At 44.8% G+C, this 14,554-nt stretch overlaps 1 protein-coding gene across 2 annotated transcripts in view; it reads left to right on the forward strand.

Moving 5' to 3' along the window:
- RPE (ribulose-5-phosphate-3-epimerase) overlaps positions 1 to 14,554 on the forward strand; it is a 55,921-nt gene that overhangs the window by 9,067 nt on the left and 32,300 nt on the right. Inside the window, exons 2-4 of one of the 2 annotated variants that reach the window (XM_073553199.1) lie at positions 2,511 to 2,649; positions 2,772 to 2,911; positions 3,245 to 3,379. In XM_073553199.1, the coding sequence (XP_073409300.1) occupies positions 2,550 to 2,649; positions 2,772 to 2,911; positions 3,245 to 3,379 (375 nt within the window). In that variant the 5' untranslated portion in view covers positions 2,511 to 2,549. The remainder of the gene's footprint in view (positions 1 to 2,510; positions 2,650 to 2,771; positions 2,912 to 3,244; positions 3,380 to 14,554) is intronic. The other variant, XM_073553198.1, reaches the window with a different exon arrangement.

The following is a 14,554-nucleotide window of genomic DNA, read 5'->3' on the forward strand; positions in this document are numbered from 1 at the left end:
TGTGTTCAACTGGATCTAATAATGAGAAATGACACAGGGGAAAAAGTATTGAACACATTAAGAAAGAGAGATGTAAAAAGCCATGTAAAGTCATGACTCCAGATTAAATCTTTCCGTATTTAGAAAGCAATTCAATGAAGAGTAATATTGGCTATTTCATCTGATGACCTATAAAAAGGTGTCTCATTACCAAGGTGCCACACAAAAAATATACATAGTAACATAGTTATTAAGGTTGAAGGAAGACTTTAAGTTCACCTTGTTCAACCCATATCCTATCCTAACCTGCCCTAACATGTTGATCCAGAGGAAGGCAAAAAAAAACCTCATGTGGCAAACAGTAAGCTCCACATTGGGGGGAAAAAAATTCCTTCCCAACTCCACATACGGCAATAAGACTAGCTCCCTGGATCAACGCAATATCAAGGAAACTAGTGTATATACCCTGTAATATTATACTTTTCAAGAAAGGCATCCAGGCCCTTCTTAAATTTTAGTAGGGAATCACTCATCACAACGTCATATGGCAGAAAGTTCCATATCATGATGAATAAAACCAGTGAGCTGTCTCAAGACTTTCACAACATTATTGTTGCAAAACATACTGATGGCATTTAACCAAAGAATTTCTAAACTATTGAAGGTTCCAGAGAGCACTGTTAGGGCCATAATCCAGAAGTGGAAAGAACTATGTCCTAATACATACCATGTTTGGAGGCTAAAAGGCACTGCATATAACCCTAAAAACACCATACAACAGTGAAGTTTAGAGCGGGAACATCATGGTGTGGAACTGTTCTTCAGTATACTGCACTGACAAACGTCATATAATTTGAAGGATGAATGGACAAATGATAACTGAGACATTCTTGATATATATTAAAGAAAAAAAAAAATCTGGCATCTATCAGGATGATGAATCTAAAACAAGGATAAACATTTCAGCAAGACAATGATCCCAAACACACAGCCAAGGAAACTCAATTAGTTTCAGAGAAAGAAAATAATGCTGCTGGAATGGCTCTGCCAATCACCTGACCTAAATCCAATAGAAAATATATGAAAGGAACTAAAGGTCAGAGTTCATAGAGCCCACGGGACCTTCAGTAGTTGAAGTGTTTGTGTGTTAAAAAAAGGCCCAAATTACACCTGAGCAATGCATGCAACTAGTTTCTCCGTACAGGAGGCGTCTTGAAGCTGTCATCACCAACAAAGGCTTTTGTAAGTCTTAAATACATTTTCCAAAGCGTGTTCAATACTTTTTCCATGTCATTTCTAATTATTACAAATAACTTAATTTATGGACATCTGTGCTTTGATTTCTTTGCTTCCTGTGTGGATTTGATGGCTTGTTTGCAACATCTGGTGAGAATTTCATGTCAGTAGCACTTTGCTATCAAGAGGGGTTGTTCTAGTAGTGGACAACCCCCTTTAAGAGACATTTGGTGACATCATGGTCACATGACTGTGTAGTCACCAAAGGTCCTCTACAGTCTTAACTTCGGAATAGAAACGGTGGGAGTCCTGAAAAATTGTCCAGTTTGTTCCCACCTAATACCAGCTTTGAATACTGGTCTGTCTCCTGTTCAACTTTAGACGTCCCCTACTAGGACAACCCTTGTTGATCTAAATGTTTGGCCCCGATAAAAATAAAAAAGCTTATACCCTCCTCCCGTGCCAGTGCCATTTCAGTGGTGTCTGTACTCGCGGTCCTGGGGCTCTCGTGCAGTTGCGTGACTTGGTGCCTGGCGCCCAATCAGCACTGGAGTCACTGTCTCCGCCTTTGTGTGAATTGAACATGAAGAGGCAGTCTTGGCTGCAGCTGCTCTGACTTCCTCTTCATGTTCAATTTGCAGGAAAGCGGGAACAGTTATGCCGGCGCTGATTGGGCGCCAGGAACCACGTCATGTAACCGCACGAGAGCCCCGGGACCGCGAGTACAGACACCACTGAAATGGCGCTGGCATGGGAGGAGGGTATAAGCTTTTTTATTTATTTATTTATTTTTTTTAATTTTATTGGGGCTAAACAATTAGATGGAGTTGTCCTAGTAGTGGATAACCCCTTCTTAAGAGACCTTTGGTGACATCATGGTCACATGACTGTGTAGTCACCAAAGGTCCTCAAGCAGTGTTAACCTTGGAATAGAAATGCTCGGAGCCCGTAAGAGAGTGGGGGCAGTGGGCAGTCGCCCAGTTTGACTCACCCTAGCATCGGCCCTGACTGTTTTTAGAGTAGGGCTTGTATTTCAAGCATACTTCTACAAATCCTGTAAAGTCGTGCTAGGGTTTATTTTGTGGGTAGGTCTTCTTTTCAGGAAAACACGGTAGATTCGCCAGTTCATCAATCCCTTTTCACCAGACTTCTGGTGTAGAAATGTAGTCACATTTGGCCACACTCGGACTACTTTCTGAGAAGTGGGTGAAGCTTAGCGGATGGGGCTTGACCTAGTGCAGCCCACCAGTTTTTGTTTTGTTTTCTTTTTCTTTTTTTACAATTTACACCAAAAGAGTGGCCTAAACGTTAGCAGAAATGTCTCCAGTCCATGAATGAAGAACGTCTCTGACTCTGGTGCACGTGTGACTCTAAATGAATGTAGTAATTTTTATACTGGTGGACCCCGAATAAATAGTGGATCACAAAATATCGGTATGTATAAACTCCCCAACCCCCCACCACCCTCCATAATTTATTATGCACATCATCTCATCTTTTTTTTTTTTTTTTTTCCATCCACAAATTTTTACCTTTATTCTTTCACCCCATTATAGATATGCATATGATGGTTGCTAAACCAGAACAGTGGGTAAAACCCATGGCTGCTGCTGGTGCCAACCAGTACACATTTCATCTAGAAGCTACAGAGAACCCTGGAGCCCTGATTAAAGAGATCAGAGAAAGTGGCATGAAGGTGAGAGAAGCACGAGGCGCTGGAGCTGGCGGATTGTGTATACTCCCTGTACTTGGTCTTTTGTCCACTTTTTACCCAGCACAGAGGTATTCCAAAGTCGTAGATATTTCGGGCGGAATGTTGTGACAAACCTCCTTCTATTAGTTACTGTATGGGAATGCCATATAACTAAACTTGGAGGCCAACCCATCTATAACAGGTTTCTGGCTTAGAGGTTGGGTCCAGTGATTTTTGAGGACAGTGTGATTATAAGAAGCAGAGGGCCAGCTTTGGTTCTAACCTCACTCCTTGGTTTGTTTGTTTTTTTTTGTTTTTTTTTATCTTCTTCTGTAGGTAGGCCTCGGTATTAAACCAAATACTACAGTGGAATATCTTGCACCATGGGCAAATCAAATTGATATGGCTTTGGTTATGACTGTAGAACCCGGATTTGGAGGGCAGAAGTTCATGGAAGACATGATGCCAAAGGTAAGTGATTACTTTTTATTGATAATACCAGATTACCAGAAGTTGTTTGTTTTATGTAGGTATTGCACCAATCAAAAGTTTGGACACAACTGTTCATGCCATGGTTTTCCTTGTTGTTATTGTATTGTGTACATTGTAGATTCAGAGTAAAGGCTGCAAAACTATGAAGGAGAACGTACGGAAACAAGGTGTTAAATCTTAGATTCCTCAAAGTTACCCCCCTTTCTCTATCGCTTCATTGGGGGACATAGGAAACCATGGGTGTATGCTGCTGCCACTAGGAGGCTGACACTATGCAGAAAAACAGTTAACTCCTCCTCCGCAGTGTACACCCCACCGACAGGAAGTAGGATGTTCAGTTTAGCTTAGTGTCAGTAGGAGGTGGACACGGGTCTTTCATTAGACCCTTATCTACCTCAGTGTGCGTCGTTCCTTTTCAGGTACCAGGAGGGATACAGTGTGAAAGGTCACAATTGTACTCCCACAAAAAGACTTGAGTACGGCGTGTACTGCCACTCCGTATCCTCATACGTCTAGCCAGCAGGACCCAGACCACTAGCACAGAAGCGTGCTTAGGTGATCCAGACCTGGTTCTGGCCCTTCGTCTCCCACCTACTCGCCTACCAGAGCCTGTTAGTTGGATGAGACGTGACGTCCTGCAACTTGTCTCCGGACGTCTGACACCACAGGGAGAAGAGGTACCGTTTTTTCCCTAGGAAATGAACTTCGCAAAGAAGATAGGTAAAGAAGAGGAACCCCTAGGGGCGGTGTTTCAGGGCTGCACATCACTCATCACTCTCGCCGAGTGCTGTGTATTTCAGGCTCCCCCAGCTGGTACCCTTTTCAGCAGAATAGGCGACGGTGGGCAGCAGCCTGCTCCCCTCAGCGGGGGGCTCCCGCCCCACCGCTTTTCCCCGCACCCGACTACCTTTCTGGTAGGATCCAGGTGATAGCTCCATGTTTTTTGGGCCTCCACGCCGCCCCCCCCCCTTCGCCGGCAGTCTCCGGGGTTTAATCTAGGCCCCGGCTTCAATTGCGGCCTAGTCCTCCGTAGCTCCGACACATTTACCCCCCCGTCGGCGCTTGTTTCGGGCGGGCTTTTTTCCAGCGCGTCTCCCCTCAGCCGCTCCCTGCACCAGGCTCAAGCTCCGCCCTCCGTCCGGCCTCCCTTACGGCACAGAGAGAATATCCATCGCCGCTATCTTCCTGCCCCAGAGCTGACGGTTAGCTCCGCCCCCGTTCGGGCTGTGCAGAGTGGAGTTTTGCACAGCGCGCCCTTTCTACTGCGGGTAGATGGGGGCCCTGAGCGGCCATATTGGTGTACCATACAGTCACGTAATGGTACTCTGCAGCCGCACAGTTACTGACGTAATGGTACTCTGGAGCAGTACAGTCACTGACGTAATGGTACTCTGGAGCAGTACAGTCACTGACGTAATGGTACTCTGGAGCAGTACAGTCACTGACGTAATGGTACTCTGGAGCAGTACAGTCACTGACGTAATGGTACTCTGGAGCAGTACAGTCACTGACGTAATGGTACTCTGGAGCAGTACAGTCACTGACGTAATGGTACTCTGGAGCAGTACAGTCACTGACGTAATGGTACTCTGGAGCAGTACAGTCACTGACGTAATGGTACTCTGGAGCAGTACAGTCACTGACGTAATGGTACTCTGGAGCAGTACAGTCACTGACGTAATGGTACTCTGGAGCAGTACAGTCACTGTCGTAATGGTGCTCTGGAGCCGCACAGTCACTGTCGTAATGGTGCTCTGGAGCCGCACAGTCACTGTCGTAATGGTGCTCTGGAGCCGCACAGTCACTGTCGTAATGGTGCTCTGGAGCCGCACAGTCACTGTCGTAATGGTACTCTGGAGCCGCACAGTCACTGTCGTAATGGTACTCTGGAGCCGCACAGTCACTGTCGTAATGGTACTCTGGAGCCGCACAGTCACTGTCGTAATGGTACTCTGGAGCCGTACAGTCACAGACGTAATGGTAATATGGAGCCGTACAGTACTCTGGAGCCGTACAGGCACTGACGTATTAGTTACCTATAACCGGTAATTCTCTACGGCAGTGACAATCCTGGTGTAATAATCCAGAGCCATGCATTCACTGGCGTAATATGCAGTCGCACATAAGCCCCGGCATAGCAAATGCGTCCATATCTCTGGCTCCCAGGCACTAGCCCTTCATTTTCCTGAAGCCCCCTCCGGACGCTGGCATTGCACTGCTCTAAGCAGAATACAGAGCTGCTTCTACCCCTTCACGTCTGCAGTGTTTGGGCCAGACTTCCAGCTGCATAGAAGTCCGTGTTACCCTGCAATTGTCTGCTGTGGTTAAGTGGAGTAAGATGCTGACCACAACTAGCAGATCCAGGGGTTGCGACCAAGGCGCACAACAGAGAGTAGAGTTTAGTCTCCCTCTGATGCCAGGCCTGCTGTTCTAACATCAAAGAACAGACTGGTCAAAATAGACTCCAGGACAGACTTCGTGGTACAGCTCACTACATGTAATACTGTTATTCTGCCTAATGTCGTCAAGTATCCACGCCTAGACCGCAATCCAGAAGCTGTTATTCTGCCTAATATCGTCAGGTATTCAGACTGACACCGCAACAAGAATTGGCTCTCCCCTATTCCCTTGTTCAGGATAATGGGGGCCGATTGCAGCTGGGGGCTATCCGCTATCCAGCCTTCACATGCACCACCTACCAGGTACTATGGTCGAAACGGCGGTGTTTCAGGGGAGACGTGTCTTGGTTGACTGCTGCAGTGGTACTGGTGTTCTGTACCATATTCAGGTGAGTCAGACGCTCTAGCCTTCAGGTTCTTCGCCTTCCATTGCAGCAGTATTCTATCCCTATCGAGCATTTGCATAGTCCTCATCCGGACGTGTTTAGTCAATATATCATTTTTTTCCGGTAACTCAACCATATCCATTGTCAGGTGAGTCACAAGCGCTCTCTCTGACGCGCCTCAGGATGTTTTGCAGCTAATGCCTAAGCTCCCGTCTATCACCACTCAGGGTGAGGTGACGGTATTTGTTACTTCTGGTGGGCTGCAGCTGCGGTTACATACCGCTTTCAGGTGAGTCAAAGAAACCTTTCAGCTGCATATTTCCTAGTCTATAACATCTGTGGTTTGTTAACAGTTAAATGTAGGCTCTACCGTGTGCAAACGGAGTGGATCTCGGTACCACAGAGCGGATCTCGGCAGCATCATAAGTAGATACTCCATCTTCAGGTACGTCAGACACTCTTGTGTCGGGTACGGATGGTCGCTGTTTTACGGGGCATGCTGTGGACCCTAATTGTGAGTGGCTCCACGGGAGTTTTTTTGCCTCACCTTCTGATCGGTTTACAGTACTGTCTGCAGGCTATCTTTACTGACGGTGTTTGGCCAATAGTAGTTTATAAGTTCTAGTCTGTCCTAAGGGACTTTGAGCTACCACAATGCCTAAGCTCCTTATCTGTCGGAACTTACCTATTTTTTTCTTACAGATTCCGGGTAAAGCCTCTAGCAGCTCAGACATGTGACTTCTGACCGTGACTGGTAAAAGTATCCCACCTCAGACAGGAGTGGGATCTGACTCTGCGCAAGCATCGACCAGGGTAGAAAGCTGCTCCAGTCTTGGATCCAAGGATGAGTCTGGTGATAACGCGTTTCTTCCCTCAGCTAGAATTGTATCTTTTCCCTGGTTCCCTCGTGCACGTGTTGTCTTAGACTTAGGTAAGCGGGTCTACACACCGCAATCCCTTCCCAGCTCCAGAGGGTGCAGGATGGATTTGGTCGTTTACATCATCATACGGATTGACCTGCCTTTTGTCAGCCTAGTTGTCTTCTGGTGTCTATTTGATCCATCTAGAGCCAACTTTCCTTACAGTTGACATAATCCATGTTTTGCATGGACTTTCCTTGCTCGACTAATCACTTTTCTAAGTCCAGCTGGACTACTTTTTCCATATCCACCCACATCCCTGTATGCTGGGTTTATCTTCCTTTTGATCTCAAAAGTCATCCAGTAGTCTTCGTTCTACCTGCTTAGTCGAGCAATCAGTTGTATCTTCATAGCCATCCTGAGCCTACATCGCGGCAATGAGATCCAGGTTCCTTTCAGTACATTTTCAGTGTTCGACTCTTTAGCAGGTTCTCAGTGGCCAGCTCTCAGGTCTTGTCATTTTTCTCAGAACGGACTTCAGCCGTTTCCAAACAAGGGGGCGCCTCGGTATATCTTTTCTCCCGAGCGCTTCGCAAATTAGACTACTTCTGCGGCTACGAACCCTCCGGTTCCAAGTTTTCCTCTCCCAGAAGTGCATCCCTCAGGGATGCCAACGACGAATTTACACAGTAGTTGGCAAGGTCAACTTTGAAACCACCCGCCGCTATAGGTTGTCCTGCCTTAGTCTCCAGCCGTGCTGTGAAATTCTATAGCCGCGTGGCCTAGCTTGCTCATTAGAGCATTCTTTCTGGAGACCGGTCGGAAGATTTGACCGTCATTGTCCAAAAAACTTTTCTTACATGGAGACAGGGGTTATCGCCTAATCGTTCCTATCTAAGGGTCCATTTTGCTTTCGGTTTCACGAGCGAAATTATATCCAAAGAAGTCCCTCTCCAGCTTTCCGTTCTTTCCGTGTGGCTCCAATAGGCCAAATAATCAAGGAGGTCCCCGGAAGGACAAGCGCTCTCCTTCCTCAGGCTAAACGTCGTCATTCTTCAGCGCATTGTCCTCAGCGTGACTTTTGGGGATCTAGGATTGAGTCCATCCTAGTTTTTCTCAGGAAGAAATTTTCTTCTTTCAGCATTTGCCTCGTGTGAATCGCATGGTTTTTCCCTTGTTCCGTGAAGCTCTTATCCAGGTCCTGATTTCTGCAGGGCTTTGGCGATATCTGCGTTCGCAACGGACGTGTTCTTTTCCTTCCAGTTGGTAGCCTGCCCTTTCAGACTCTCAACCACTCCTGGGGTCTCACAGAGTCTCTAGCAGCTGTGGTGCACTTCCTGTGGATCAAGGGTCCACTCTCCATCATTCTGAATTCCATTTCTTTCGTCCACCTCAGACTTTTCCTTCGTGACGGCCTCTCATCAGGCTACCTGAACACCGCAAGGGTACTTATCAAGCTCGGGCTTGAAGTGTAGAGGTCCCCTGGCCTCCAGGTCAGTGTCTGCTCGCGGAATCAGGTCGGCATTAGTAGGGTTGCCGGCTCAGGAAGGACTGCTGTTGTGAGTTCATTTTCCCCTTCACCATTGAGGTCTGAGGAACTCCCTCTTCTGGTGAAGGAAGGTAGTGAGGCTGATTACCAAGCACCTGAGCAGATAGATGATGACTGGGTGACGGGAGGGATTCTAGGAGACCAGTCTGATTCCTGCTCCTCAAAAGCTAAGTTTTCTGCTCTGCTTTTTGCATTTATGTTTTGGTTTTATTTTGCCTTGTTTTTCTGGATTTCGGCCATTCCCTGCTGGGGGTGAGCTGAATTCCTTTTTGTCTTTTTGCTCTGTCTTCAGAAAATACCTGAGTACTGATATAGTCTTTTTGAAGCCTAGCGTCTTCAGGGCCTTTTTCCCTATCAGTCTGTTGGCTCTTGTTTTGGCGGATTGCAGACAGCAGCTTTTCTATCCTGTCCTATTTAGTTAGCTTGGGCCCCATCATTTGCTCAGCCTATCTTTCTATCTGTGTGAGTGTTTTTTCATCTTGCTTCACCGTCATTATATGTTGGGGGCTGCCTATTGCTTTGGGGTCTGCTCTGGGGCAGTTTAGATTTCCCTTTCTGTCTTTTAGGCTATTTAGTTCTCCGGCTGTGATCGAGGGGTCTAGGGCACCGTAGGAACCCCCCACGGCTACTGCTAGTTGTTGTTGATAGGTTCAGGGGTCTGCAATCCGACAGCTGCCAACTTCTCTGGTTTTCTGGACTTGGCTAGTATTTCTGTTTTTGCCTCCTACGGTGACTCATTCATAACAGACTGCGTTCTTTTGAGTACGACACACTCTGCCCGGGCAGTGTGTGTCCTCCTGGCGGTACTCTTTGGGCCTTCGTCGGGCACCTCTGCAGTGCGATATGTCCTCCACAGGTCCATAAGGTTTTCAAAGCCCATGCCTAGCTTCGGCAAGTGCCGATCGGGGTAAAACAGACCTCGCAGGTGACGAGGGTGACTTCCTCGTCCTGATGGAGTTATTTGCTGTTCCCTCCCCTTGGGGACTGCTGTGGGACGTCCCATGGTTTGCTGTGTCCCCCAATGAAGCGATAGAGAACAGGATTTTTAGTTGCTTACCGTAAAATCTGTTCTCTGAGCCTTCATTGGGGGACACAGCACCCTCCCAAGTTGAGCAGCTCAGTTTACTGTATAATATTGTTACAGTGTGGATTTGTGTTTCTGTGGTTTTATATAGTTTACAGATTGCTTCTCCTACTGCTTTCTCACTAACTGAACATCCTACTTCCTGTCGGTGGGGTGTACACTGCGGAGGAGGAGCTAACTTTTTTCTGCATAGTGTCAGCAGCATACACCCATGGTTTCCTGTGTCCCCCAATGAAGGCTCAGAGAAACAGATTTTACGGTAAGCAACTAAAAATCCTGTTTTTTACCCTGATGACAGCTTTACTAGCCATTTCAATTATTTCAATCAGGATCATCAGGTAGTCACCTTGAATGACTTTCCAATAGTCTACAAAGAGTTTTCAGAGCAACTCTGCACTTGGTGGCTGCCCAGCCTTCAGTCTGCGTCCAACTCATCCCAAACCATCTCAGTTGGGTTGAGGTCAGGTGACTATAGAGGCAATGTCATTTGTTGCAGCACTCCATCCCTCTCCTCCTTGGTCACTAAGTCCTTACATAGCCTGGAGATGTGTTTTGGGTTCCACGAAGTGCAAACCAGATGGAATAGCATGTTGTTGCAGAATGATGTGGTAACCATGCTGGACAAGTGTTCCTTTTATTTGACATAAATGAGTGACACTAGTAAAGCACCCCCACACAATCACATCTCCCTCTATGCTTTATGGTGGGTACCACACGTAGAAACCATTCGCTCGCCTTTTCTGGTGGTTGATACTAAAAATCCTAAATTTTGACTCCTCAGACCGCAGAACAGATTTCCTGTGGTTTAATGCCCAGTCTTGTGTTAGTTTAAGTAGGTCTCTTGTTTGCAGTCCTAAGTAGTGGCTTTCTTTGCAGCAATTCAACCATAAAGTCCTTCTTTCCAGTCACCTCTGGAGAGTCAGTGTTGAGCTGTGTCTGCTACTTCATGTATGTGTATATGAATTATAAGGGAGGGCTGTTATCTGAGGTGTCTTATTAATTTGTGATTTCTAAACGCGGGTAACTGAGGAACTTGTCCTCTTCAGCAAAGGGCATTCTTGGTCTTTCTTTGCTGGACTGGTGGTGATTAAAGCAAATTTCAACATTGATGGTTCAAGCCTGACATACCAAGGTGAGGAGACTTTTAGCTTGACATGTCACTCTCTGCAAGGAGAAACGGTACCCTTCGGTTCCCGGTCAGACACCTCTCACCCAGCCAAACCAGATCTCACACTTTGCACTGATGAGGGGCAGTATCCCAAAATACAGACCTGTAAAGTGAGAATTCCAGTTTGGCTTTTATCGTAAGCCATGTGACCAGGCTCGTTAAAGGGTTGATATTGACTTTTAGGATTGCTACTTCCAATAGGTGACACGAGAGTTCTAGTTCTCTTCCACTCTGAAGAAACAATTTGCGTATTTAATTTCCCAAAGGAGCATTGAGAGGCTGAAGTTTCCTCACCTTGGTACGTAAGACTTGACAGCTCACTCTCTCTGTAAGGTTGAGTAAAGCTGTCATCAGAGAATATCAGGTTATTTTTGAGATATTGAAGGTTAAACTAACTAACTTGTATTCTGGTTTATTTCACAAGTGTTTCATTACTCCTTGTTTCCATAAGTGTTCTTTTGAGAACTTGCTGCCTTCAGTCTGAATCTAGAATGTGCCCATTCTGATAAAAACAAGGAAAACCAATACAAGAACAAGTGTTTACAAACTTTTGACCAGTACTGTATAGGCAGAACTGCTTAACTACTGTAAAGTCTTTAGTTAATTTGTTTTATTCCAAAACCTGAGCACTTGAGTTGTCTGTCACTAGGAAATTAGTGATTTTCTGTGCCTGTCCCAGCGATTCCATGGTAAGGGCGGCTTTGCTTTCTTTACATGCACCCATTGTAGTAGCGGCGCTAATATACAAGAACGGGATGACCGGGTCTCTTCAGCAGGCTTGATAAAGGCTTTCGACAAGCCGAAACACTGCACCTTCTATTGCTGTATTGCATGGAACTTTTCAAAAAGACGTGAGCTTTCTCCAAAATCAGGCTCCTTTATTCCAGTAGTTGGATTCATAAGGACCACTATTGCTGCTTGTAACTAGAGGTTCTCCTTGGTGTCATAGTTCTACCTGTAATTTAGTAAGTTTCTCAGTAGTATTTTTGAGGGGCATTTTTCCAAAGTGCAGCACTGCCCTATGATTTACCACTTTATAATCAAATTAGAAGTAGTAAAATTGCATGAAATAACCTTAGGTGTAGCACCAGTATGTGAAATTATAGCCTGCATGTAGAAGACTGGTATCGTACCTGCTGACATGATATTTCAGCTGGGTAATAAGTTGCCCAGTCTCCAGTGTTATTCGTTAGTACCTTGTGTAGAAGGGGATTGAAACGGTCACATATTTGGGGAATGGCTTGATCACACAGTTATGCCAAAAGGGATAATATCCAGGATGACAAGTAGGAGGTCTGTATCCCAGCATCTTGTTAACTGGGTGACCTACATAGTGGCAGTAATCTATTAATTTAATATTCTAAAATAATAGATGTTGGTGCCTACATGAGCCTTGTTGGAAAGAGCAGATGATAAAGGGGTTGTCAAATATTGATTACCAACCCTTAGGGTTGGTCATGAATATCAGATTTTGGGGGGTCAGGAACCTGGCATCCCTCCCATCAGCTTTGTTAATAGTAGAGACATAGAAAAAACACACAGTATGACAAACATGCATGAATACTCTGTTGTAAAATATATGTAACAGTAAGCAGCAAGTGCTGGTTAAAGATAACAAAAACAGGGTATTTAGTTGATACGTTTTTTTGCAAAAAATGTATACGAAGCCACTCCTCCACGTCACGGGTATACCCTTCTCGGAGCAGGCCTATCTAATGTATTTAAACCTGATCATGTGAACAATACCTACATGAGCAGGATTCAGAAAGGCGCTGTCCGTTATGGGCACGTTGGGCAAAATGGCTCTTTATGTGCAAGTCCCACAAGAGAGAGGCGGGGATCTCCCAAAGCTTGCACGAGCAAGAAATTAATGAATTAAAAACATCTTTTACTAGCACTTGCTGCTTACTGTTACATATGTTTTACAACAGGAGTATTCATGCACGTTTGTCATACTGTGTGGTTTTTTCTGTGTCTCAGTCTTTGGGTGTTGTGAACATTGTCTTACTGACCTGTTCATTTTTGTGCATGTCCCATGTGTTTTTAATCTGTTATAAGTAGAGTTGAGCGAATATGTTCGGAATCGGTCACCGAATCTGAATTTGCCGTTATGGTGCCTTATTGGTACCCTATTTGTGTCGAATTTGTTTCATCGGTTCCGAACAAATTCGTTCATTTCTTCTCCCATTGACTCCAATGACGATTGGCGAATACTGCAAAAACAATATTCACCGCTGATCATGATCGAGCAAATTTTTAAAAATTTGGTTCCAACTCTAGTTATATACGTTCCCACGCTGGCCAGATGTAAACATTGAATGGAGCTGAACATGGATCTCGCGTTCTCATCGTGAGAACTATGCCGATGTCACGTGTGTACGATCAGAAGGTCATAGTCACTGCTCACATCTACACATGGAAGTGAGCGGCAGCAACCAACCTCTGTAACTTTAATATAATCGATATCATCCAAAGAAAGAAATTATGATAGTTTATTATATTTATCATGATTAATTGTCAGTAAGTAGCCAACAGAGAAAATAATACTGCACACTCCTCTTAGATATATAACCTATAAGAGACTAGGAGTCAGTCCAAAGAAGTTTTATAAAAAAAAAAAAAACTGCGTTTATTACAAAAATTCCGAAAACCCTGGCCAGAGATGCATAATAAAAGGCAATATCGATGGCACAAAGTATTAGCATGCAACAGATCCACAATATTTGAATGTACATTTCTCGTTATTTTATTTTTTTTAAACTTCTTTGGACTTTGACTCGTAGTCTCTTATAGGGTATATAGCCCCTTTAACTTTATCCAGAATTTCTGCCGACTGAATGTAGAAAAGATGTATCCAGCACTCATCCCACAGTTCAATAAAAAATTGCCATTTGGTTAATTAAAAATCCCCAGTAAAATAATATACACATTTATAGAATCCACAAATAAGGAATCGCTCTGTAGCGCTACAGCATGCAGATGTGAAATGTAGGAAATCTGAATAGCATTACTGCACTAGAAAATATGAAAAATTGACAATACTTGGCCAATTCTTGTGTACTTGGCAGCCATGATAAGGCAAATTTTTTTTTTTCTAACTTTTTAGAGCAGTAATGCAATTCAAATTTCATGCTTGCATGATATCGCGCTACAGAGTGCTACTTTGGTTATATATGGAGATTTCCGTTCAGGAAGTGACGGTCAGTCTTTTGATACACGTGTAGAATGTTACATGCAGCAAACCCTAGTCTGTGGGTTCTTGATCATAGTCCTGATTAAGAACCCCGTGGACCAGCATGGTAAACGCGCAAGTCTACGCTCTTTACATATCGAAAAAAAGAAAAACATACTTAAATGGCTATTTCTTTATTGACCCTTGGGATGAGTGCTGGATATATCTTTTCTACATTCCTTGGGGTCGGCTGCCTGCTTCAATCCATGCACCACTTGGCTTTTGCGATCTCTAAATTACATGCTTTACTTGCACAGTTGGGTACATCCAGAATCGAGGCTTGCACTATGTTCTAGCTGCTCTTGTGATTGCCATAAGACCGGTTTCATATACCCTAACATACATGGTCTGAGTGCCCACTGTGATGTCTGAATTTAATATAGAGTCACTGCACACGTGAATTTTTGCTCAAGTGGAATGTTTTTATCTTTATTTGACGGTGAAGAAGCGACAGCTTGACGTTTCGGCCTCACAAC

This window comes from Dendrobates tinctorius, unplaced genomic scaffold, assembly GCF_039654945.1.
Source record: "Dendrobates tinctorius isolate UK_male_01 unplaced genomic scaffold, ASM3965494v1 ptg000199l, whole genome shotgun sequence".
NCBI classification, from domain to species: Eukaryota; Metazoa; Chordata; class Amphibia; order Anura; family Dendrobatidae; genus Dendrobates; species Dendrobates tinctorius.